This window comes from Trachemys scripta, chromosome 2, assembly GCF_013100865.1.
Source record: "Trachemys scripta elegans isolate TJP31775 chromosome 2, CAS_Tse_1.0, whole genome shotgun sequence".
Classification (NCBI taxonomy): Eukaryota; Metazoa; Chordata; order Testudines; family Emydidae; genus Trachemys; species Trachemys scripta.
Genome location: NC_048299.1, coordinates 55,531,346 through 55,558,216, shown reverse-complemented (window position 1 = coordinate 55,558,216; position 26,871 = coordinate 55,531,346). Strand labels below are relative to the sequence as shown.

Below are 26,871 nucleotides of genomic sequence, written 5' to 3'. Positions count from 1 at the left end.
AATTTAGATACTACCTACGCTGACAGGAGAAATTCTCCCATCAGCACAGGTAATCCACCTTCCCAAGGGTGGCTTCCCTTCTTAACTAGGTTGATGGAAGAATTCTTCCATTGACTTCGTGCTGTCTCCACCCCTGAGCAACGTAGTTAGGCTGACCTAATTTTCTAGTGTAGATGAGGCCTTAGCTGAAAAGCCATTTTTCACCCCCCTCTCCCCCCCAAAAAATGGAGACAAATTTATTTATGAAACCTGTTGGGAGGAGGGAGGATTAAGATCCTTCAGGAGATGTTAGAAATATGGATAGTCTTCATGTAAGTATCTACTTTTTATTATATATTTATCCACAATCCACCCTTTAAAATCTTTTCATCACTGCTTTGGTGAGGTAAAGGTTCCTTAGAATACATTTTAACTCCAGTTAGGTTGCCTTCCTATACAATAAAAAGAATTAATAAATAAGATCACATATAATTTTTTCTAAACAAAATTTTTAGTTCTCAAAACGTTTCAACCAGCTCTCAAAATTTAAACTCAAATTATTTACAGCCAAATTTAAATGAAAATGGCATACAGAGCAATTGTGAATAGAAACTGTCTCTCACATTTTTTTCATTAGCAGCTTGAACCCCGAAAAATATTTGAATACATAGCTGCATTATGTTCCCATGCAACACATTCTATGTTGTGGTCCTGCATAAAGCCAAATCTTGACTCTTTGGCAAAGCCCAAGTAACAGGGTTTGTGCCCCTCTCTGAGAGGAGTGGTGGGTGAAGGAATCCTCCCTTCAGCAGCTGGCAAGATTAACTGGGGCCACAATTGCAGCCTCAAAACTGCGGAAACACCTGTAGCCCCTCTGCATTTTCTTCATAGAGTGTTTTAACCAGTGGATCCACATGGCCCACTGGTCATGCCACCTCTCTCCCTTATTGCCTTCAAAACCCTTCTATAGAATTCCACTTCATGGTACGGCTTCTCCATGGCTCAGACCCCCATGAACTGTAACTGTGCCAGTTCTTCCACCTTTGACTCCTTCCACATCCTTTCAACAGACCACTGGATTTGGCTCATAAACACTTGGTAAGCTGACCAAAAAAGGAATAGCTCTAGCTGTGGACTGTGCAATAAGTTAGTCTGGTGACAGAACCTCCAGCACCAGCTTTACTATCATCATAGGACTCAACTGTGCCTTTAAACTGCAGTGCTACATTAGGCATGGCAAGGAGCACCACCACCCAGGGAAATATCAGAGAGAGACTCTGCTTCACAGGCCATGCCTGGCATTGAATGGGAGCCAGCTGAAAGGGTATGGAGTAGTCGTTTGCTGCTGATGTATTCATTTACTGTTCAGAAGCTGAGACCGGGCAGTGGCCCAGACTACACTTATTTTAAATAAAGTAACATGCAAAAATGTGTGATTGCATTAATAGGGGCTATAAATTAAATATGCTTCCCAAAATAAACAGATGTAACAGGCCACATTCGTTGGACACATAGCTGGTGAGACGAAGGCAGCTAGGAGTCTAAGGGAGTTAGCCAGCTGAGTTCACCAGTGGAGGAAGGTTTTTTTATTTTATTTTCTTCCCCCACCCCCTTCCCTTAACTTGCAGGTAACTCCACAAGGAAGAACCCACAATGGGAGGAAAATGGTATGCTGCCAACACCACTGCTAGCTCTTTCTTTTCCTGCACCTGTGGGGTACCTAATCGGACAGGTATCTACCAAGATCCTGGTTTTGACTTGCTTGGAATGCAGCCTTCATGTCCAAGTCAATGAAAGCCAGGCAAGGGAAATCACCTGGTGTGAGAGATCTCTGTTGGTGGAGTCCTTCAGGAAGCAGGTAAGAGAGCTGAAGGAGGAGGTGGCTCATTTGTGTAGCATCTGGGAGCATGAGGACTACATTGACGGGATGCACATGGAAACATCTGGGATGAAGGATGCTAGCCAACTACAGATGACTACAGCAACACCAGAGGAGGAAAGAGAACTGGCTTTTCTGTGGAGGAGATTGGCTCCCTGCCACCTAGGTGCTCCATCCTCCATCCTCCACGCAGGTCTCATTTCCAATGTGGTCAAGAACCAGTATGCTGTACTGGCAATGGGAGGTGACCCCAACGACTGAGGAGGAGGAGCCATCTGACATTAAGCCTGGGAGGCTCACGGCACCTAACAGGTGGAGTGCTGGTGGCTGGGGACTCCCTTATGAGGGGGATGGAGGCATCCATCATGCTGACCTGTCATGATGTCCCAGGAAGTGTGCTGCCTGCCTGGAGCCCATATCCGACACATCAAGAAAGGTTGCTGAGGCTTATTATCTCTCTGATCACTACCTCATGCTGCTCATTCATGCAGGCAATAATAGTATGGCCCTGAGCAGATCAGCAGTGATTACAAGGCTCTGAACGTGATGGCAAAAGAGTTGGGGGTGCAGATTGTGTTCTTGTCCATCCTCTCAGTTGGGGTAAAAGCCAAGGCAGAGACACACACATCCTGGAGACAAATGCATGGCTGCGCAAATGGTGTCAGTAGGAGAGCTTAGGCTTCCTTGACCATGGGATGCTGTTCTGGAAAGGAGGGATGCTGGGAAGAGATGGTGTCCATCTGACCAAGAAAAGGAAGAGCATCTTAGCCCACCAACTCACTAACCTAGTGAGGAGGACTTTACACTAGGTTCAAAGGGGGCAGGTGACAAAAGCCTACAGATAAGCATAAAAAGGCAACCTTAACAGACAGATGTTGGGGGGGTGGGGGGAAGACATAGAAAATTACAATAGGGTCATAGGACCAAAAAAATAGAAATCACTGGGGGAATCTGCTCAACATCTTAGATGTCTATACACAAATTCAAGGAGTATGAGGAATAAACAGGAGTGCATACGCTAAATTATGACTTCATTAGCATCACAGTGACTTGGGAAATCTCATCACTGCAATATTCATATAGAGGGGTATATCTTGTTCAGGAAGGACAGGAAAGGAAAAAAATAGGGAGGAGGTGTTGCATTATACATCAAGAATATATACATTTGTTCTGAGTTCCAAGGAAGGAGGTGAGAGTCAGACCACTTGAAAGTCTCTGTGTAAAGATAAAAGGGGGGAAATAGGGGTGATATCATGGGTAGGGTATACTATAGACAATGAAATCAAGAACAGGAGGTGGATGAGGTGTTTCTAGAACAAATAACAGAAATATTCAAAACATAAGACCTGGTAGAAGTGGGGAAATTTAACAACCAGATGTCTGCTGGAAAAGTAATATGGCAAAACACAAAATTTCCAATAAGTTCTTGGATTGAATTGGGTACAACTTTTTGTTTCAGAAATTGGAAGACATAAGGACAACAGGAGAGTCATTTTAGATTTTATTCTGACCAACACATAAGAATGGGTTATGAATCTGAAGGTGGAAGGCAATTTGGGTGAACGTGATCATGTAATGATAGATGTCATGATTCTAAGGAAAGGAAGGCTTGAAATCAGCAGGGACAATGGACTTAAAAAAACCCAGACTTTAAAAAACTCAGAGAACTGATAGGTATTGCTGCCTAAGAAGAAAATCTAAGGGAAGGCATTTGGAAGAACTGTCAGTTTCTCAAGTAAGCAGTATTAAAGGCACAACTTAAACTATTCCAATGTGAGGGAAAGGTAGGAAGAATAGTAACAGGCCAATATGGCTCCATCAGAAGCTCTTTAATTACCTGAAAATAAAATATTAATCCTACAAAGAATGGAAACATGGACCAATTGCTAAGGAAGAGTGCAAAAGACTAGGACAAGCATGCTGGTACAAATCAGAAGGGCTAAGGCACAAATGAGTTACACCTAGCAAGAGACATAAAAGCCAATAAGAAGAAATTCTTTAAATACATCTGGAGCAAGAGAAAGATGTAGGAAAGTGTGGGTCCTCTACTTAGCAGGAAAGGAGAGCTAATAACTGACAACATCAAGAAGGCTGAGGTGTTTAATGCCTATTTTGCTTCAGTCTTCACTAAAAAGGTGACCAGATAATCAATACATTTAATATTGACAAGAAGGAGGAAGGACTGCAAGCCAAAATAGGGAAAGCACAGGTTAAAAACTTTTTAGATAAGTTAGATGTATTCAAATCAGCAGGGCCTAATGAAATTCATCCTAGTATACTTAAGGAACTAGCTGAAACAATCTTGGAACCATTAGCAATTATCTTTCTGAACTCATGGAGGACAGGTGAGGTCCCAGAGGACTGGAGAAATACACAAAGAGGATTGGGGAAATTACTGACCAGTCAGCCTAATTTCAATACCTGGAATGACACTGGAACAAATTATTAAATAATCAATTTGTAAGCATGTAAAGAATAATAGGGTGAGAAGGAATAGCCAGCATGGATTTGTCATGAATAATTTCCTTCAGTGACAAGGTTACTAGCCTACTGGATAGGGGAAAGGTGTAGATGTGATATAGCTAGATTTTAGTAAAGCTTTTGATACAGCCCCACTTGACAGTTTCATAAGCAAACTAGGGAAATGTGGTCTAGATGAAATTACTATAAGGTGGTGCACAGTTGGTTGGAAGACTGTACTCAGAGTAAGATATCAACTGTTTGCTGTCCAACTGGGAGGGCATATCTAGTGGGGTCTTGCAGAGGTGTCCTAGGTATAGTACTACTTAATATTTTCATTAATGATTTGAATAATGGAATAGAGATTAGGGTTAAAAAATTTGCAGATTACACCAAACTGGGAGGGGTTGCAAGTACTTTGGAAGACAGGATTAGAAATCAAAATTACCTTGACAAACTGAAGAACTGGTCTGACATCAACAAGATGAAATTCAATAAAGACAAATGTAAAGTACTTCACTTAGGAAACAAAAAATCACATGCACAACTACAAAATAGGGCATAATTCGCTAGGCAGTAGTACTGCAGAAAAGGTTCTTGGGATTATAGTTAATCACAAATTGAATATGAGCCAACAACGTGATGCAGTTGCAAAAAAGACTAATGTCATTCTAGTGTTTGTTAACAGGAGTGTTGCATGTAAGGCCATTGTTCTGCTCTACTCAGCACTGGTGAGGACTCAGCTAGAGTACAGTGTCCATTTCTGGGTGCCACACTTTAGGAAAGATGGGGATAAATTGGAAAGCATCCAGAGGAGAGCAATAAAAATGATAAAAGGTTTAGAAAACCTGACCTATGAGGAAAGGTTAAAAAACTGGGCATATTTAGTCTTGAGAAAAGAAGACTGAGGGGAGACCCGATAACAGTCTTCAAATATATTAAGGGATCTTATAAAGAGGACAGGGATCAATTGTTCTTCATGTCTACTGAAGGTAGGACAAGAAGTAACGGGCTTAATCTCCAGCAAGGGAGATTTAGATTAGATATTAGGGAAAACTTTCTGAACTATAAGGGTAGTTAAATTCAGGAATAAGCTTCCAAGGGAGATTGGGGAAACCCCATCATTGGAGGTTTTTAAGACAAACGCTGGTCAGAGATGGTCTAGGTTTACATGGTTCTGCCTCAGCACAGGGAGCTGAACTGAATGATCTCTTAAGGTCCCTTTCAGCACTACATTTCTATGATTCCATGAGTACAGTTGAGTTACATCAGGGATGTATTTGGCACAGTGATTTTCTCATTTGGATCATCTCTCTTCATCCCTTTTCTCCTAATTCTTCAGAGTTAGAACTTGATGCACTGTTAACACTTTACAGTTATTCCCTTGTGACTGAGCTCTGATTGAAGGCCATAAAATGCTCTCCACCCATGGCACAGCATCTCTATATTGCTTCTTTACCAAGTGCGGCAAATAGTCAAAGAATCAGTTTTCCTTCTTTGATGTAAATGTCTTAATTCTCAAGTGCAAAAATTGGACTGGCTCACTGGAAATCAGGGAGACCAGTGTATTAAATGGGTGCAAAGCACTAAAAATATGTAAATGAAATGACAATAATAGTTTGGGTACAAGCTACAGTCCGGCTTGCAAAAACATGTTAAAATTTCTCTGTGCACTTGCTTGTATTGTACATGTTTTACAAATCTGAGAAGTAATCAATGATATAACTATTTCTTCATGGATATTTTGATTACCGTTGTACTTCTTGAATATGGCGTTTGTCTCTCAAATGTTAGATGATTTTTTTGTTATAGTCTGTACGCACTTTTCTCTATACCATATACAGTATGATATGCTCTAAAAACGTATGGTGGAATGTTGAGTATTTTGTTTTGGGGAAATAATAAATTCCATTGGCTCTGTGCAAAGAAATGTATTCATCCTTTAGATACGTGATTATTATCTGGGCCTATATTTGCTTTTCCTTTAATTTAAACAAGAGACACTTACCATAAATCATCTTTTTGTTCACATTTATACTGGTGTGTATGGCCTCTTGTACTAAAATTCTAAGATGATTTCAGGTTCTGTAAGAGCGATGTAAAGGAGGTAGAATGGATTCAAAATGCAGAATGGATGAAGAAAAAATTATCTGAGTTGATTTTAAAAAACAAGATAATCCTTTTCTTCACTCCATTCTCCTTCTCAAGGTTGGGGGCAGCGGGGGGGAGAGAAATAAGATACTTCTCCAATATACTGGTAGGTTGTGGAATTGCTTCACAGCCCATCGTGCCTGGAACAGCAAGTGGTACCTCTCAAGCCCACTGAGCAAGGATTCCTGGCTGTGTCATCCAAGTAAGTAAGGATCCCTCTGGACCAACAATTTTAGAGTCATTGTGAAGCCCTCTTGCCCTGCACACTGGGAGTGTTGAGCTCATGCAATCACAGCTCTACCCATTCCCCTTATTTGTAAAGGATAATGATAAGGACAGTGTAGCATGGAGGCACTTGCACGAGTCCTCCGCCAAGGAGGGATTTCACCCCCAGAAATTTAGAGATATAATAAATTAAAGGTAATTTTTTATTTGCACTCTGCATGCATGTCACGATGCAGATAACATCCCAACCTTAAAGGAGTTGGCAGTCGAGCTTCTGTGGCTGGTCAGCTCCTCACCATGGCCAGGTTCTTGTTTCCTCTCCATTCCCACTGCAGATTAACACCTCCCATTGGTGTTCAAGGACTCATTGAGCTAAACCTTTACACAGTGCTCCCTCCTTTGCACATCAGCACACAACTCCCACTGACTCCTATGGAGTGTTTTTAAATTACACTAAATAAGGATCTGGATTAGAAAACAAGTTTATTTTGTATTCCAGCGTAGAATGCCAACAGTGTCGTATATATTGCAATGCTACACTGCACATTGCTCAACATGTTGTTATTGGGCCAGATTTGTAAAGGTATTCAGGTGCCTAAAGATGCAGCTACCTAGTGTAATTTTCAAAATCACCGTGTCACCTAATTCTTATTGATTTCACCTAGGCTGTTTTGAAATTCCCACTATATGTCTAGCTGCATCTTTAGGCACCTAAATGCCTTTACAAATCTAGCCCACAGGCAAGAAACAGATTTTGGCCAAGATTTTCAATAGTGGTTAGTGATTTTGGGGTCCCCGATTGGAGGCACCTTAAAGGGGTCTAATGTTTGGAAGCTGGTGAGCACCCATCCTCTGAAAATCAGGCTCCTTTAGGGGCTTAAGCTGGGCATCCAGAAACTGAGGCACTGCAAATCAGTAGTTTCTTTTGAAAATCTTGACCTTTGTGAACAGTGGTGTAAATCAGGAGTAACTCATTCAGTGGGTTACAGTGGTATAAAAACAATGTGAGATCAGAATTAAGCCTCCAAAATTTAACATGTTCAACACAGTTTAAAAATGACTAATTTATTACTGCATTTGTAAGTGGGGCCCGTTGAAAAAAAGCATGAAATCACTGAAAGGTTATTTGAATGCCAACAAAATAAAGCTTTCAAACCTAGACAAAAATATGCCAAGAGGCTCTGCAACAAGGAGTGAGCTAGAAAAGCTAAGAAATAATTTTATTTGTATCACATTCAAGTGGTTCTTGAGAGTTCTATGGCTACCCACGGATATTAACTAAAGGACAAATTCTTCTCTCAGTTACACCAGGGCAATCTCATATGCGTATAAATGAGGCAAAATTTGGTTCTGAAATAAAGATCCATCCCAGAAGAAATTATCAAGCCAGAAAAAAATAACCGCTTTATGACTATACATACATTTAGCTGTGACTTTGTACCCGCCTAATGGAGCATCGTGGCCTTCCACAGCATCAAATCCAGCTGATACTAGGACAATGTCCGGATCAAACTCATTGGCAATTGGCATAATCACAGTCCTGCAGAATAAAAAGGCAGCCAGTTATAAACTACAGCTCATACCTTCATTAAGCATACTGCTTGGCATGATCCCCAAAATCCACTATACAAAAACAAAAGTCTGGGCATCAAAAACATTAATGTCTCCCTTTAACTAAATTCATCATCATATGTAGTCAAAAAAATTCGACTTTTCCCATCTCTGCTTTTGTTCTTTTTCTTTTCCAATGTTCTAGGTCTTTTTTAAAGTACAGGTACATGTGAAAACCTCTAATATTACACACACATCTGTGCCTGTTTTATCCCGCTGCCTATAAAAAGCTGTCTCTTCCAGGGGAGTGACTAATGGTTTACAGAGAATATTCAAAGCCTCAGTGGAAACCTGGACTGCTCCAGTGAGTGCGAACTTGGTGTAAATTTGAACTATAAATTTCTTTTGGGAAAATGTTTGCTTTCCAAACATTTTTTTTCTTAACATTTTAAAATGTTTGTCGAGGTGGGGGGTGACTCTAGCAAAGGAAAAACATGAAATTCCCTTAATCAAATCCAGGCTACATTGTCGAGCCTTTCCAAGGTCAAGCATAGCAGGAATGTGACAACCACAAAATAGTGACAGCAACCCCTGCTGGTTTCAGTCGGATAATTCAATGCTTCACATTCCCAAATGTTCTAGTTTTTTTAACCCTTTCCTTCACATAGGTTTTATCCTGGGTTAGGATTTTTATGGTTTAGCTTAGCTTTTATCAGCATTTAAAGCAAATTTATTAAAGAAAAGGTAAAGCTCAAACTGGATTCACAAATATTTTCTTTCACTTGACTTTTCAGGATTCATGCTCATACGTTGGCTTAAAAATTACAGGTTTAAACACTGATACTTTATTATTGTTGACTGTGTTTAATTTTGAAGGTCTTCAATTATATTAAAAGTCAATTGCATTAATTAAGATGCTAACCTAAATTCACTAACTCCAGAATTCCAGACTTCAGACTGAAATTCTTCTTAAAATTAATATCTTTATATACCATATATGATAACACCTGCCTTATTTTAAATTACATGTGCATTCTCTTACTGATACTGCACATAGGAAAAAGAAGAGCATGTTAAGGAGCTAGACTTCATGTTAAATAAGTTAGACCGTTAACAGTTCTCGTCCATTCTGTGTGATTTTTGTTTCTGCATTTTAACTTCCTTTGTTTTGTTCCAAATTGCTCAACAGTACGTTTAACATTGGGGACCATATCCTGAACTCTTTACTCCCACAAAACTCAACTTGAGTTGCAGTCAATCGGCGTTTTATCTAATAATAAGTGTAGGGTCAGGACACTGGAGAATCAAATTGCTGTCATTTTAGCTCAGAAAAGAGGATAGTTCAACTTTCCTGCAGGTCTGTTATGCTTATTCCATTGAGATTGCACTAAAGCAATACAATGCAAGTATACAGAAAATTCCATAAAGACACAACAATTATTATATAATTACCTTTAAAGAAAGCTATGTTGAAAGAACGTTAAGTTTGTAAAGCAAGTAGTCAAAAGTTAGGAAATGCCTGGGCAGCCTTAATCCAGCCCTGGTGCATATTTATTGTGATACAGTATTTAAGTCCACGATCACTGCCTCATTCACCACACACCTTCCAACTTCTGCAACAAATGAGGCAGGGGCCCTACGACAACAGCCTTCTTCATTGCACAGCCACAAATTCACCCCGAGAGCGTTGTGCATCCTGAGCACTGAATGAGACAGGGATGATGTGAAGTCCCAGTCCAGGTCCTGCTTCTAACTCCCTTCTCCCTCATACTCCCATCTCCTCAAGCTCCTGCTCCTGACCTACAGCACTGCATCTCTCCTGCCACCCGGGTTCCTCATCCCTCTGCATTCCAGTCATATTCCTTATCCAAGCTGCCAGCCTGCCAGCAGGGGCAGCATTGAGAGCACAACAGAGAACAATTGCAGGGGAAGTCCTGCTCAGGCTCGCAGTCCTGGAACAGCACATGCCTCTGTGGGGAAGGTGCATGAGTAAACCCGCATGTTCATTGCCAATGCAAAATAACACAAAATGAAAAAGAACATAAACAATGGCATAAAATGAAAATGCACCCTGCAGTGGCAGCTCCTGCAGCTCTTGTCCTGCAGGGCTGAATCCAGATCCCTGCTCCAGGTGTTGCAACCTGGCACATGGGATCATAGTGCTGCTCAGGTTTGCCCCGGCCCCACTGATGAAGGGGCAGCCGGGTCAAACCTGAGCAATGCTGCGTTCGAACCCATGTCCAAGTCACAATGCCTGGTGCGGGGAACTGAGCCTAGACCTGCAGGACAGGAGCCACTGCTGCAGAATGAGTGTGTGTGGGCTTTATCTGCAACCCCCTGGCGCCTCCCAACCCCCAAGTACAGGACCTGACCCCCTCCCACAGAGTTTTCCACCTCCTGCGGGCAGGACCCAACCCCTCACTAGGTCCTCCCCAGGGAAAATATATAAGGAGGAATAAGTGAGAGGGCCTCAGGACTAATGGGTGACCTGGAGGGCTGGGACTCAGTAGGGGAGGTGGAATATTTAAGGGGGGTAGGGAAGGAACTTCTGAGCCTAATGGAATTGGGGGGCTGAACGTCAACAGGAGAGGGGTGTGACAGGGTGTTATCAGTAGCATTCTGATCACTGACATTGCTGTAGTTTGGAGAAGGCTGCAGGCCCAGCTGAGGGCAATTACATACTTTCTGATGGGGGATTGTGAGCACCTGGGTGACAATCAGGGCAGGGCGGTGAGGTGAGGTGAGGTGAGGTGAGGGCTGCAGGGGAGCCTACCTTGCTGTAAGCCTGTATTGCACAAGAATTGTTACATAAGAGGGAAATAAATGCACACCTTGGTGAAAGATAAACAACCCAGTATGTATGTTTGTGACGGCAAAACCATCTGAACTGCCCAGGCTGCAAGATTCACCAGGTACCAATGGAGGCACCCTGTGACAAGGGAAAATATATAAGGGGGCATGAGGGTGCCTGGATAATGGTGTAAAATAAAATAACAAGAAATTCCTATAACATAAAAAATATAAAAAATAAAAAGAATATCATGGGCTCTATACATGAACAGCCAGGTCATCATATATTTGCTGTAAATGGATGGATCATGCTCACTACAGATTGAATCTTTAGAAAATTTAGCCTCCAAATTCTAACAAGTTTCTAGTGAGCATATGCAAACTGAGACTATTATTCAGAGCCTTATAACTTGACCACATTTGGTCATGTTCCATTGGGAAGACAATAGGCTTATCCCTGATATCAGCCATCCTACCCCATCCCCTGACCAAATTTCAAGTCCCTGCTCCACGGCAAAGTGTCTCAGTGAAATGATTGTAAGAATTTTTTAGCTCAGGCAAAACATGTTTTTCCCTAATCTTGTTCTCAGAAACAGCTCAATCGTTTTAGCTGAAACTTCCCAGAAAAATTCAGACTGAAGCAAAAATGCAGCATGGAAAATTTCAGCTCAAATGGTAACATTATGGGAAAGTTATAAGTAACTGAAAACAGCATCTTGCAACGGGACGTGTCAGGCAACCATACATATAGGTGTCACTATTTAGCACTACCTATAATGGTAGTAAAAAATCTATACAGAGAGGATACATGGAAACCTCCAGACAAAAGAAAGATAATGATTACAATGATAGTAACTGGAAAAGTGGGGGTGAAATTTAGAAAGGTTCTGTCAGTGATAGCTGAGATTATAAGGGTGAGTAAATGCCTCAAAATGCTTTTCTGAAAATTAGCAAAAAGAAAAAAAAAATGAGAAATTCTGCTTTTGAGAATGCAGATGTAAAGCATCAACTTGGATGAATGTATTTCACACCAGAGCAGTACCGCCACTCCCTCCACAAAACAATAAAGTTACTTTACTAACTGTGACAGACTTTTGCTAGTATGATTCAGCATATTGCACACAGAGCTGGCCTGTGAAGACCAGAAAACCTATGTCATTGCTTCCTCTCCCTTTCATCCCTCCAAATTTGGGGGTAACTGGAATATCAGACTTAATCTAATTCATCTTTCATGTTTTAATAATAAAAATACATATATAGTCCTTTTCTTTGCAAAATACTAAGGAAAGTATAATTTGATTGCTAGAATAGAAAGTTAGTCCCTATTTCCTTCTAAAAATCATTAGTTGTTTATGGTTCTCACTACAGCAACCCAAGGCTGGTCTTTGGCCTCCAAGAAAACTATGGCTGCAGGTTCACTGATTTTTGGGAGGACCCACATGGTAATGGATTCAAGTGCTCCATAAACTGCTACTGATAGCACTAATGTCACTCTCTCCCTCAAACCTAGCAGCATGAATCTAAGCTGGTTCCTGTGTTGAACAACCAATATGATCTCTGTAAACATGAAGGGGCAGTTCATCATGAAGGTATAATGCACCTGGTCTAATGGACTACATGTAGAACTGAAAGCCAGGGACAACTCCTCTCTGTGTCCAGCTCTGACAACAACTCCTTCTATGGCTGAGGCAAGTGACGGAACATCTCTGCCTACATTCCTCCATCTATAAAACCAAGACAGTGATACTTTCATACTCTATGGGGTTGCTGTCATGAGTAATTTGTTTGACTCGAACATACAGATAATACATTTCACCAGAATGCACACCAAACCTTGTGGTCACAGTGGCTCTCACAGACCCCCAACCTCCTTGGTTTGTCTGGACAACTGTCTTTTGCAAAACCTTTTAGAAGTTGACCACTATGCAGAGCCCTGTTCAAGCAACTAGGCTGCACATCACCAGGAGGCTGGGGTCCCTTGAAGATCCATCCCTTCCCCTGCCCATACTTGAGGTTCAATTCTTCCCTGAACCCAAGTTTTGTTTAGCTCGGGGGAGAGGGAACAGTCAGAGAGCAGGTTACAGCTCCCTGATCCTGTGCTGGCCTGGCCAAGCATCCGAGAGAGCAGCCCTGGGACCTTGTGCTAGTGAAGGATCTGCATAACATAGAGAGCTCCACCATGACCTACCCTCCCTCAGGTACACCCATGACACCAGTGTGGGGTGGGGTATTTGGCCCATAAGCTGCTTCACTGAGTTTGCACTAGAGTGCGTTCACACATGCCATGGCCAGCTTCAGCCAAAATATGTCTGGATCTGAACATTACAGAGGAAAAAAACGGTAAAATTACATTTGGGTGTATTCTAAAGAATCATCTTGTTAGCCATCCCTAATTCCTCAGGACATATCTATGCTCAATAGTATATCACATCTGGCAGGTTCTGGTTATGATGGATGTCAAAACACTTTCTTACAGTCCCAACAAAAATACTCTAAAAGCCTCTGTAGACAGAGGCTGTATCCAAGATTAAGACTAAGGATAGTTATTATTTTATCTGGAGGGGAATTAAGAATTAGATCCAGGCAGTAGAGCACTAGGGGACAAATTCGTCTATCAGATGCAGTAGTGCAACCCTATTGAAGCCAGCTGGGCTGCATGGGTGTAACAGAAAGCAAAATCTATTACTAAGTATTTCTGAGACTTTAGATGGAATTACCATTGTCTGATTAGATCTGAGTTTTATATTTTAACTATTACTCATGCCCTCCACTTCTTCCTTCCCTCGCAAAAGAAAAAAAATCCAAAAGAGCGACTTATTTTCTGTTATCCTGTGTCATACAGAGCCATACTTATTAGATATAAAGTATTCACCTGAAAAGAACAGTAGGATTCTAGGGATTTCCCGGCTCTTTCTTTCCTTTTGCTGTGTCACTAATTGCACGTCACATTTTAAAATCTTGAGCAGTTGGCTCATGGCTTATATCACACCAGAGTTTACTTCACTCCGTTAGGCCTTACAGCAATAGTGGAGCTGTCTCCTCTGACTCAAGACAATGCAGCCCCTCCTTTAGTTTGATGGCACTGGCAGTGGACCATGTGCCTGGGAATTTGAAGAGATTAATTTTAGTTCCATAAAAGAGATTTCCCCATAGAATTAATGCATTCAATTTGGGCATGCTGCTGTCTGCAAAGAAGCCATGGGACAGCTTCCAGTTGGGTGTAGTCCTAGAGAAAACATCAAGCATGTGTTCTTTCCCCTCCCCAGCAGTATGAACATCAGATGCAAGACATTATAGAGACTTTACCATTTACTTGATCTTATTCCTTTTATTCTTCTATTCTATTTTTGTGGTTTTACAGCACATGGGAAGCATGCTCCCAAACATTTGTTCTCCCAGAAGACACGCAGAGAAGTACCCAAGCCATAAATTCATCTGGATGTGCCACCAAACAAAGCCAAAGATCTCCAGAGAAAGGGCTAAGTTGACATAAATGACCACTCTAATTGGGCAGTGTTTATAATGTAAGAGGAAGCAAGAAGGACAACCTACACAGAACATTGAGGATGGTAATTAGTATAACTGAAAGGGCAAATCTACATTTTTTCTGAACCTACAGGGCATAGTGGTTTAGTAACATCAATTATTCACATTGACTAAAAAAAGTAGCACTTTCCACCCACAGTTCTCAAAACACTTTATACATGTTAACTAAGAAACACAATGGTCCACATCCTCAGTTGGTGGAAATCAGCATAGCTATGATCTGGCCCAACATCCCTTTAAAGTAAGCATTATTATACCCATTTCACAAATGAATAAACTGAGGCAGAGTGCAGGTAACTAACTTGCTTAAAGTATCACAGTGATCATAAGGAAAAACCTGGACAGAAAACAGAAATAAAGAATCCAAGTCCACTGTTTTAGTTACTAGACAACACTAAGTATTTTGTTTCCCCACTCCCACCTTTTGCTGAATATACATAACACATAGTTCTAATATACCTAGTTTTTGATCCCAGAGGTCCCTCCCTTAATTTGAAGTAATATACTGCTATCTACTAAGACTCTCAATTTCCCATCTTGAAGATGCATGCACTCCTTATTTACACAAACAGTCTTTTACAGAGACCTTCAAAGGTATACAAACAGCAGTATTTTATATTGAGCAAAAAAGGCATTAAAAATTAAACCTTACTAAATTTTGTAATTAAAACAGTTCGTACTGTGGTTCGGGCTTTTAGCATTCCTTTAATTTAATTAACATAGACACAATACATGACCCTGTCTTTTACTTACTAAACCTTAAAACAAAGAAATGACTAGAGGGAAGTTTATAATGCATATAATTTATAATGCAGTCCATTTTTTATAATACAACTTAGTCTAAAACAAAGGGTGACCATAATCAGTCATAAGGACTGTTCTGGTCTGTCCCTGCCTTAACTTCAGAACAGACACTGGCAGTCTATCAGATGCATTTCTACCAACACCCCAGAGGGTCATTCCTTTCTGCTATTTAAAAAGGGTGACTGGCAGCATAAACTATGGCCTTTAATACAAATATAAAATTCTACCCCTACACAGAAAACAGAAATAAAGAATCCAAGTCCACTGTTTTAGTTACTAGACAACACTAAGTATTATTTATTCAGTTTCCCCACTCCCACCTTTTGCTGATTATACATAACACATTAGTTCTAATATACCTAGTTTTTGATCCCAGAGGGCCCTCCCTTAATTTGAAGTAATATACTGCTATCTACTAAGACTCTCAATTTCCCATCTCGAAGAAACAATATCAGAGTCGCCTCTACGGGACTGAATGTTACATATGTTCAAGTATGTTGCTGAACCCAGGCGCAGTGAATAGATCAGTGAAGCCCAGGAGGTTGATCCCCAGCATTTCAAAGCGTATGCAATACTTGTTGGGAACAGTGCCCTATGGTATCTATTACTTTTATGCATTGTTTTCATGTATGTTTTAATGTAATATAATATCATGTAAGTTACCTACTTACATAAAAGAAAACTATGTTGTATTCCCCCACACACACCCGAACTTCAGGTTAATTTTTTCTGTATTATTAAGTACCGTTATATCTCCCAATCAATCTAGCTAACCTCGGATATGGCACTAAATCAGAATAAATGGGGTTTTAAAACAGGAATGAATCTCTAGCATAATTAAGGGACCTTCCCTTCTTAGACCCCAATCCCACCAACAATTAAGCGAGTACTTAACTTTATTACTGTGAGTAGCCCCACCGATTTCCACTGAATCAAAGGGGTTAAAGGCACCCTCAGCTTTGCATCTTTTATTGTTCTTTTTGTTTTATTTTTTTGGCTTTTGCAGCTTACATTTTTGAGCCTGAGATTATTATTCGTAGGTTTCTTTTTAAATGAATAATGATTTAGGTATCCTGCCTAAAATTTTCCTAAGTTCTGTTACAACTGGAATTGCAACATCAACAGCAACCAAAAAACATAAGAAATATTTACTACAATATGTGCTGATCCTTCCATTTTTTAAATTATTATTTACAAAGGTGGTTTTCATGTAATTACAAGGGCCCTTCTACATTTGATCTATGGTATGCCTAAATCCAATCCACTGAATTAGTTCAAAAATAACCAAAGATGGGCAAAATAAATTAGCCAACAGGAGAAAGATTAGAAAAATATTACTTTGAACTTTTCAGAAACTACAAAGAAGGAGCTTATGATATTGTCACAAGAAATTATCCAACTTCTAACAGCTATGACATACAGACATCCACAATGAGAATTAATATCTATATTCAGATTTCAGTTTATTCACAGCTTAGCAGTGTTTAGATATAGGGTTTTAAGTTTGGCCCAATATGGAGACAAATTTTAGGGAAGTTTAGATCCATAACCATGGCCAGTCTTCAGTGTTCAAATATGTGGCTGTAGTTCAAACCCATCCAGAATTTACAGTTTGCTATTGAGCATAGATGCCCATTTGCGTACAGATACAAAGTGATATGGGGACAATATTTGAAAAGAGGCCAAGAGAACATGCCCCCTTAAAGAGCAGTTTTATTCTGAAAGGTCAATATGTAAACATAGCACCTGCTTACTCAACAAACCAGCTCCTTCATTATTCATAGCCATATGTGTTTACGTATTTTAGTGATAGAAATAAGTGTTTTCTGTCTTCTCCTCTGCAGATCCAACACAGCTAAAAACCGATCAAGTTGGATATCATTCCATCTTATATATCATAAACAAAGTATTTAAGTTCCTTTCAGCTGGGGACCATGGTATTGACAAGTGTGACTGCGGGATTAACTTGACCTTGAAGATCTTTATTACTGGTGAAGATTCACAAGAAGCAAGAAATCCAGCTTAACTTCTAGATTCTATCTGCAAGGCAGGGGGTTAAAAAACAACATTGTGTTACCTGTAAACTGAACACCATGAATAAGGAGACATAGAAAGATGATAAACATGAAACCTTATAACCACACTAACATACATCATGCACATACACACACATATCCCGCAACATTTTGCTCTCATTAATACCTTAGGTCAGAATTTAGCCCATGTAGTGTAACATGTGCCTATTGGAAACTCGTTTACTGTCCATCTGTTGTTACTTTATTTTATATATATTATATATATATGTGTGTGTGTGTGTGTGTGTGTGTGTGTGTGTGTATGTATGTATATATATACACACACACACACACATATATATATATATAATCCCTAGAAGTTTTTCTGACATAAAACATAAAAGTAATAATAGGGATTATAAAAGAGTTTTCTATTTTAAAATTTGGATGGAGTGCAATGTGGAGCTTAACACTCATATTTCACTTCTATGAAATCTGGGTACAGTACAGTATATCCTCTTTCTTAGTCTTAAATAGCTATCAGTTTTGTCTTTCTGTTAAAGCATTTCTTTCAACAGAATTTTATCACACAAATCAACGGACTTGGCCTAAATCTTTGCCACAATAAGCCAACAATACCACTAAAATCCCCACAGTAAACCTAAATATTACATACTAAACGTGGTTGTTCCTGAAAAAAAAAAATGTATAATACTAGAAATAAGTAACTGGAAAGGTCAGACTTTATAGTAAGTAAATGTAGTGTGGTTTTTGGAATGCACAAAACAAATGGTAGCTTGTCTATGGAATCATTTATTTCCATGGAAAAATTTGTATTATTTTCAATAGAGACTACCTTTTAATGGGTCTTTCCAAAGCATTTCACATCAAGAATTCCCTAACAACATAACAATCTAAGAATGGTACAATAGAAAGCATAATTTAGTAGCTATCATACATGCCAGAAGAATATTGAATAGGTGGGTAGGGAGAAGAAGGACAAGGGTACTGCTTGGAATAAACTAAAAAACATTCTGCCTTCATGACCCAATGGACACTTTATTTGTTGCAGAGACCATACAAAGCAACAGTCCAAGCCACAACTTAGAGCCTAAAATTCCCGAAAGTTCAAAAGGTATTAGGGTAGGTCTACATTGCAATCATGGGCTGTAACTGCAGCTCATGTATACATACCTGAGTTAGCTTTAATCTAGCTAGCTTGAGTAGCAGTAGCAATGAAGCCATGGCAGCATGGGTTTCAGCATGGGCTAGTTGCCTGAGTAATTACCATGGATTCTTGGCAGGCTTAATCCCAGATCAAGTTTATGAACATTTGTGAAAATATCACTTTTCACATCCACTAGTCAGGAACAGGGTTATGCATGGAACTTATTCAGTTATCTTTTTACATTCCCCCTCTCCCCCATATTTCACATATTCATTTTCCTAGATGTAATGAATGCTGTGTGAAGTGAAGTTGGAAGTGTCCTCATAGTTTATCTAGTCTGGCCCCTAGTATACTTAGCATAGCTTCTAAAAGGTAGTTCATCTGCTTCCTTTTTCTTTCTTGCCTTTAAAAGCTCTTGGGGTAATGATTTCACAACTTTTCTGGGCAGCCTATTCCATTGCTCACTTTTCCCTTGAACTGAAGTTGCTTTTATGAGCTTAAGCTGATTTCGTCAACTCTTAAGAGTTATTACCTCAAAGGGAAGAGGTATGGTATGTATATATTATTTCCTCCTACTTTGTCCTAATGTATAAAATGAAGCAATTGAGAAGAGTGACATGGAGATTTCCTTACACGCAGGCTAAATTCACTATGAGGAAGTCTCTCTGATCTACAGTAAGATGATGCTGTTGTCCGACTATACCAAAAGAAGAACAGGAGACACTTGATATGGATTTAATCAGGCCACAACTTTATTATTAGATGCCTGGGACTACCCGGTAGATAAAAGTGTACAGTGCAGGCAACTCCATGTTCATTCAAATAACTACCCGGGACTTCCATCAGCCCTCCATCATTTTACATCCAGGTCCCCCAGCCAACCTATAGCTTGGACCTTACCATCCCCCCTCCCCGCTCCTAGGAGGGTTAAGATGGGCTATAAGAAAGTGGGGTTTGCTCCTTGCCATACCAATCATACGAGCGCTGAACACTCCCCACCCCCATATTCCGTTCCTTTCCTTTAACCAGCCCTTTTTTTAAAATTCCTTTACCAGGCCATTTATCTGGTCACTGGATGCCTTCCAAATGGAGTACTTGCACTGGACATCTGCCACAAGGAGGTGCCAGCAATTAGCTTGGCTGCTCCCCCTCCCCAAACCCAGTCGGGTTTCCAACCATCTCCCAATGGCCTCTTTTATAGCATCTAAACATGCCAGCTCCCAAGTCTGAGAGGTGAACCACCATTCTCCCAAAAGAACTCGGTTGCTCCTTGCACTATGCCAGGATTGTCGAGGACACCGGCAGCTGGATTGCCAACGCCCATGTACTGCAACTCCCGCCCTGCTCTGATGAGCCATATTGGTGACTAGCATTCCACATCCTGAAATTGGAAGAATTCATTAAAACTTCCTTCATAACTCAGCCATGTGCCCAGAACCAAGGCTCTCCATACCACTGACAACATCATACGCTGAGGCTTCACAGTGCCAGCGGCATCTGCTCAGGTTCATTGCTAGCTCCTGGTGCAAGCTCCCAAAATCTGTGGAAGTGAAAATGAGACAAGGCATCTGCTATGCCATTATTCACCCCAGGCATGTGCTTGGAAGAAAAACAGATGTTGAGGTTTAAACATTGTAGCACAAATACCGTCACTAACTTCATAATCCTGTATGAACTGGACATTTGGTGACTGATAACATGTACCACTGCCATGTTGTCACACCCAGAAGCACACCCTTTTATTAGCTAACTTTGATCCCCAGATAACCACTGCAACTAAAATGGGGGAAAATTTCAGGAAAGTCATGCCATGCACTACCCGGTTTTGTGTCCAGATGGTTCTGGGAACACAGCCTGCTTTGGTAAAACACCCCAAAACCCATATCCCTGAAGCATCTGAATGGATTTTCAAACCCGCCTCTAATACCCATTCCTCCCTCCATAACGACACCCCATTAAATTAACTCAGAAACTGTTCCCACAGCTTCAAGTCTTCCTTCATCTCTCTAATAACTCATATACAATGGTGTGACCTGGCTATTTCCGCTGTTGCCACCGCAAGCCTGACCACAGAATGCCCGCCCTGGAGCAACAACCTTGCAGGCAAAGTTCAGGTGCACATAATAGACTGCAGGTTTCGTAGCATGAGTTATAACCTGCACGCCATAACCTGCTCCAACCAAGCCAAACCTGAGGTTGGCACTTGACCCACGCCCAATCCTGTTTCCCCCTTGCAACCGTCCCCAATCCCTCTGGGAAGAACGGACTGAAGCAGTTGAGAAAAGTGTCATGGAGATTTCCTTACACTTAGGCCAAATTCACTATGAGGGAGTCTCTCTGATCTACAGCAAGATGATGTTGATGCTACAGACAGTGTCGGTGTCTAACATGTCCCTTTTAGAAGATGCAGGCTGGTTGGCACTTCTCTATCTCAGCAGGGCTATGAAGCTTTCACTGAAATCATGACACAATATCGCCAAAGAAAAAAAACATTACATTACTACATTCTTTTCCAAACATACATTTAAACAGAGCAGCAGGATTTCACACCCACAGCGCTACAGCTAGAACAGACATTAATGAAGTACACAAACCAAACACCAGTTCTGCTAATGTGGGCTGTGCAGAATTCTGCATAATTAGACATTTAGTAGAGACACAGAGTGAGGTCCTTACAGTGATGTGCTGTAATCAGTACAACTTTTTGGCCTCTTGTTTGTTACACTACATAAACCCCCTTTCCCTTGTTCATGGGACAAGGAGGAATGCTCATAGTAATGCTACAACCTCTAGATACTACACAGTGTTGGAAACTACTACTGATTCTGTAAAAGTTCCAGCTACTGTTCAACTAGAAATCTGACCTCTTTTGGCTCTGGACAACACTGTCATCCTGCTTTTCTCATTTTCTCTTTTTCCCCTCTCTCTTTTTGTTCAGCAAAAGAAAATAAATTATAACAGATCCCAAAGTAGCAGAGAAATTCAGTGTCGGTGATCACAAACCAGCTGAATTAGGTGTATTAAGAAGAGGTGGTATCACCGACAGCCAAAGGAAAGCGCTACACTTCAGAAAGGAGGAGACTGCTAATCACAATGGGCAATATTAGATTGCTGGCATATCAAAACATAAGTACACCATCCTGCAAAGCATTGGTGGTCCTTGTATCTCACACAATGTGCTCACCATCTAAAAGGATGGGGTCCAAAAAAATAACTGGAGGGATGGGAGACGTTGGCAGATTTGGGGCCTGTTTTTGAATAGTTGAAATGAATGGGAATTTTGCCATTGACTTCAATGAAACCAAGAAATCAATCTTTATCACTGAAATATAAAAGACAGATCTCATATAGAAGGAAAGCCTAACTAGAAAAGAAAAACTGTCACCAAAATGAAGTTTCATAAAAGCCCAATGTCATTGAAATGATTTGCTTAAAATTGTTATCTAAAGCAGAAAACAAGATAGAGGTCAAGAGACAAACTGGGAGATTATGAGACACTAAAAGAAAATCAATGAAAACCTGTTGACTAATGCAATGAATGGAAACTTAATGTTTTTCTCAAAGGTATCAAGCAGAAAAGAAAGAATGAAGACAAAGTAAGACCTCTGAAGAATGAGGATGGAGAGCAATAACAGAGGAATCAGGAATGGCCGAACGCCTAAATAAATATTCCCCAGTTTTTAACAGGAAGGAATGGGGAATAGAGACATACACTGGGGAGCTCAAAACAAGAAACAAAAAGGGAAAATACAGAGCTAAGTGGCAATAAAATGATGTTAAATAAGTATTTAATTAAACTGCTGTTGACTTCAATGAGATCAGTATTTCACCAAATGGGTTTTATTAAGGCTCTGCCAAAAAGGGGTAAGAGATGCATTGCTAATGCATGGGGCCCTGTTGCATTACACCTGTGAAAGCTAGAGCAGACATAATTCTTCCAGAAGTACTGTGAGATGGAAGCTTTGAGCAGCACCACCAGCAGATTCTGGACAGAAAGCTAGTGCATCTGGCACTGGGCCGTTCACAATAATGGAGTGGGGTGGCATTTGTTCTCCTATACAGAGTAGGGGCAAGTTCAGAGGAAAGGGGCATGGCAAGATTTGGACAAGCATCCAAAGTCACTTTAAAAATGGTGTTGCTGAATTTGCCGTTCATTCATTCATTTCATTCATTCACTCTTGTGATCACTGCACTCTTCCTGTGAAGCCAAACTGCTCACACCTCTTTCAATCATTTTTTCATTCCAATTTGAAGTGATATATTGCATAGCCCCTTTCATGAGCATTTTTTAAGTCACATGAAACAAGAAATACTTTTTCTGCCATATGTTATAGTTAAAAAACTTAAAGCTGTTTCCCATTATTGGCTGGTCCATCTTTGTGTCGTCAGTTGCCTTGGGAACTGAGATTGATCATAATTTCAAGAACATTTAAGAATGAATTGAATAGCATATTTCCCTATACAATGTGCAGCTACATTTATATTATAGGTTGGAACTACTGGCAGTTCATGCAAATAAGCATGATTTCCACTTTTACCTATATTTCTCACATACTTGTCTCCCTCAGTTACAGACAAAATAACATATTAACATGAATTAGATACATGCGTAAAATGACTATAAACTTCCAATAATCTTTTGGGAAAACACTGTAAAGAGGATGTATATTCTAATTACACAAGACTTGTTGTATACCTGTTAAATCCTCATTTTCCAGTTTGACTATCTGGAGCCCATGTTATCCAAAAGCTTTATCTGGTCTTATGTCTGAAATTTTCATCGAAATCAAATTTGGTTTTATTTGGTTTATTTTATTTTGATTTTCCAAATATTCTGGAGGTCCTCCAAGACTTTCATAAAATTGGGGAGTTACGTGTGTACACACCCATCAGTTACATAAGCTCCTTCATAAACATTTATTAATCCTGAACGAGGAGTTGTATTTAATAGGCTTCAATATGCTTAAAGCAAACAAGAGAAAAGCAAGCATTTGCTTATTGAGACAATTTTGCCATTTTAAATCCTTTGCATGAAATAGCCAGTAAAGCGTGTAAGCTGTGCTCAAGAGCGGTAGTTTTCAAACTGTGGTTCATGAATTACCAGCAGTCCCCAAAGTATTTGCTGCTGCTCTGAAAAATCCGGCTGCTGAAATAGAGAGCTCTTCATTTCCCTCCTGCCACAATGCATTTAAAGATAGGTAAAAATTCAATTCCTGTCTTGGATCAGTTCCTCAGCTGAAGTCAATGAAGCATTGCCGATTTGCACCAGCTGAGAATCTAACCCATGTATATTTCACTAAAATGATTTTTTCAAGGAAAAATTACCATAGTTGCCACAGGGAAGTTATGCAATTACAATGAGTGGGAAGGTATTCTATGTGATCACAAATGGATGGAGAGGTAGTCCTCTAGAGCTAATCTAAGTTATGGCCCACACAGTGAAAAGGACTGAGGACCCCTGCCTCCAGGACAAAGAATTTGTCAGCCATTCAAGATAAATAACTATGGATTTAGTTCTGTTTTACACTTTTTATTCTTCGTTGCATTTTTCTTTAAGAACAATCCAGGAAATTATATTAAAAAAAAAAAACAAATGACCCTGCATATTAGTAAAATGTTAAAGGTAAAAAGATAAAATCACAAAAACTTAGGTGATTAAGGGTTACGAACAGGATACACAAAATGGCCAAGTTAAGGTTGCTTTTGGAGGGGTCATATTAGCATATTCTGACTTTTGTGATTTAAATTTGAGCTGATCAGTTTATTTGATGCACTTTGTCTCTTAAATTATTGACAAATAAGTTTTCACATTATTCAACCAGCTGCATAAGCAGGTCAAATATTATTCATCAAGTGTTTTATATGATGATTTTTTTCCTATCATTAGTTAAATTATTTTGAATAGTTTTGATGTTTATTGACCAGTTTTAACTTTTCAAGGTATCTTTCACATTGCAGCAACACATTTTTTGCATTTGATGTACATCCTCATTAAGCAGTTAACAATCCCTTCACATTACTGTACACCTTGAGTTCAAATAAAAAAATTGAGCCGTTAAACCGTAAAGCTGAAACGTTAAGATCACAGTCCAAAGACAATTAGTTCCAAGATATTTGCAAAATCCTGGCAACTTATCAAACCAACTGGAGACCCACAGTCAGGAAGGAAATGACCATCTTTAAGGAGACTTGATTGGAGAACCTGCAACTGGAAAAGGCTTGCTTGTTATGAGTCACAACAAATCAGCATCGTTTTCCCACCACCTCACCGCTCCGTTTTGTTAGCTAACAATGCAAAGATGGTGATGAGGAGTACCAAGAAGCAAACAGTACTTTAAAAGAAGCCTGTCCTGCAAAGACTGGTCTTATCATCCTCCCCCTGGCTCTTCTCTATTCTCTTTAAATGTAATTGCATCTCTAAAGGTGTGCTCTGCCCGATTGTGGAGAAAAAATATCTGGTAACTAGACCAACTATTTCCCCAGAATCAAAAGTACTCCGCCACCTGTGACCTAAGCAGCACTAGTTTTAGCTGTATTGTTGAGTACTGAGGAAAATTTATCAAGAATGGCTTAGGAGGAATTAGGAGACCGTGCTATAGTTTTAAAAAGTGAAATACCACTAAAAAGTAAAAAGACATACTGTACAAATGAAAATTTTAAAAATGGAATGTGACATGATGTTGTTACATCAACCATAAGGTTTAAATGAATCTTCCTATTTGTCCCCCTCTTTAGGTGCAACTGGATTAAACTCCTGACCTCCATTTCCTATAGTACTGTTGTGTGCTCTTTACCAGTTGCTGCATTGTACGCCAGAGGTGGCTGCATTTTAACAAAGAAGTAATTGTAAAGATAGATTCCAAAAGTCCTTGGGATTCTTTGGCCTAAAAGTCACCATGCAAATATAAATTATGATATATTATTAAGAGACAGGAAATTACTCTCAAAATAGAGACTGTAATTATGAGACTAGACTGTTGTGAGATAAAAAAGATATTTGGTGTTTTGGATCAACTGCTTGAAAAAATAGGTTGTGTTTATGTAATTTATACATATGTTCAATTTTAGGTTCAGTTTAACTTCAAGAGGAAGTATATATTAGCGAAGGACAGATCTCAAGAGGTTTGGTTTGAATAAACATGTAAATGTTTTGATGTTTATCTGAAGCTCATCTATGAGGGGTCACCAATATCATCAGAATATCCCTCTCTCACAGTATCTCTGTTTCCGGTCCCAGGATGAAGAGGTTCACAATAGTTTTGCTTTAAGTTTCCTAAACTTTTTCAAATCTTGTCAAAAGATTTGGTTCATTTTGAAGTCTGACTGAAGGTATGCTTTGGTTTTTATTTTATCCAGACTAGTTCTTCCATCCCTTGTGTAAATCAATGTGTTCTTGTCTCTCTCACTTCATTGGCTTTTTTTGCCTCCATCTGTTTTCTCTCATCTTTTCCTCTCCTTTCCTCTGTCTCATCTATGTTCTCCCTCTGTTTTCTCTCATCTCTTTGCTCATTACTGTTTCCCCACTCCTTGCTCTTCTTGTTTTCCTTTTTTCTTTTCAAGTATCCTGGAGTGGATGAAGACGAAGGCCTCAATCCTGTAAGATGCTAAACACTTTCAATACCAATTGACTTCTTTTAATGACAGTCTTTTAATGACTGTTGCTTCAGTATAAATGAAGCATTTGAAGTCACTCATACTATGTAAAGTTAAGCATGTGCATAAATCTCTTCTGGATCAGGGCCTAAATATCTATATTAAATTATTGGTGGTGACTTAACACTGTAAGCCAAATTCTTCTTTACATGTCACCGATGCAGCACCATGTATGTTGTGATTTGGATGGCAGAATCTGTCCCACCGAAAATGTGCTAGAAATAATCCATTAATCTAAATTCAATCTAAAACCTAAATTAGATGTCACTCTAACTTTTTCACTTTCTTTCTAAAGAAGAACTATTAACTAACACTACAAAATCCTGCAACTGTCAATGGTAGCAGTAGGATATTGAAATTTAAGAAGCACAGATGTGATCTCCATCCACTCAAGGGGCATTCCCAACATTTGCTATTTGTGCACCTCGCATTCACTCATGATACGCTGAAGATTTTGTCTGAGCACCTACAACTTGCTAGCTTCCACTGAGGCGGATGGGATGCATCTCAGGATTTGGCCCATCATTTCCACTGGGAGCAAAGATTTCCCAGAGCATTACCGTTGTGTTTATATATCTCACTCCTTATCACTAGTTGAGCACCTAACAAAGCTATCACCAACACAGTAAGATCCAAACATTATTATTAAA

The 26,871-nt window shown here is 39.8% G+C and overlaps 1 protein-coding gene across 9 annotated transcripts in view; it reads right to left on the bottom strand.

The window, feature by feature from the left end:
- HDAC9 (histone deacetylase 9) overlaps positions 1-26,871 on the bottom strand; it is a 527,149-nt gene that overhangs the window by 67,665 nt on the left and 432,613 nt on the right. For all 9 annotated transcript variants that reach the window (XM_034760576.1, XM_034760577.1, XM_034760572.1 and 6 more), the window contains one exon: positions 8,116-8,234. In XM_034760576.1, the coding sequence (XP_034616467.1) occupies positions 8,116-8,234 (119 nt within the window). The remainder of the gene's footprint in view (positions 1-8,115; positions 8,235-26,871) is intronic.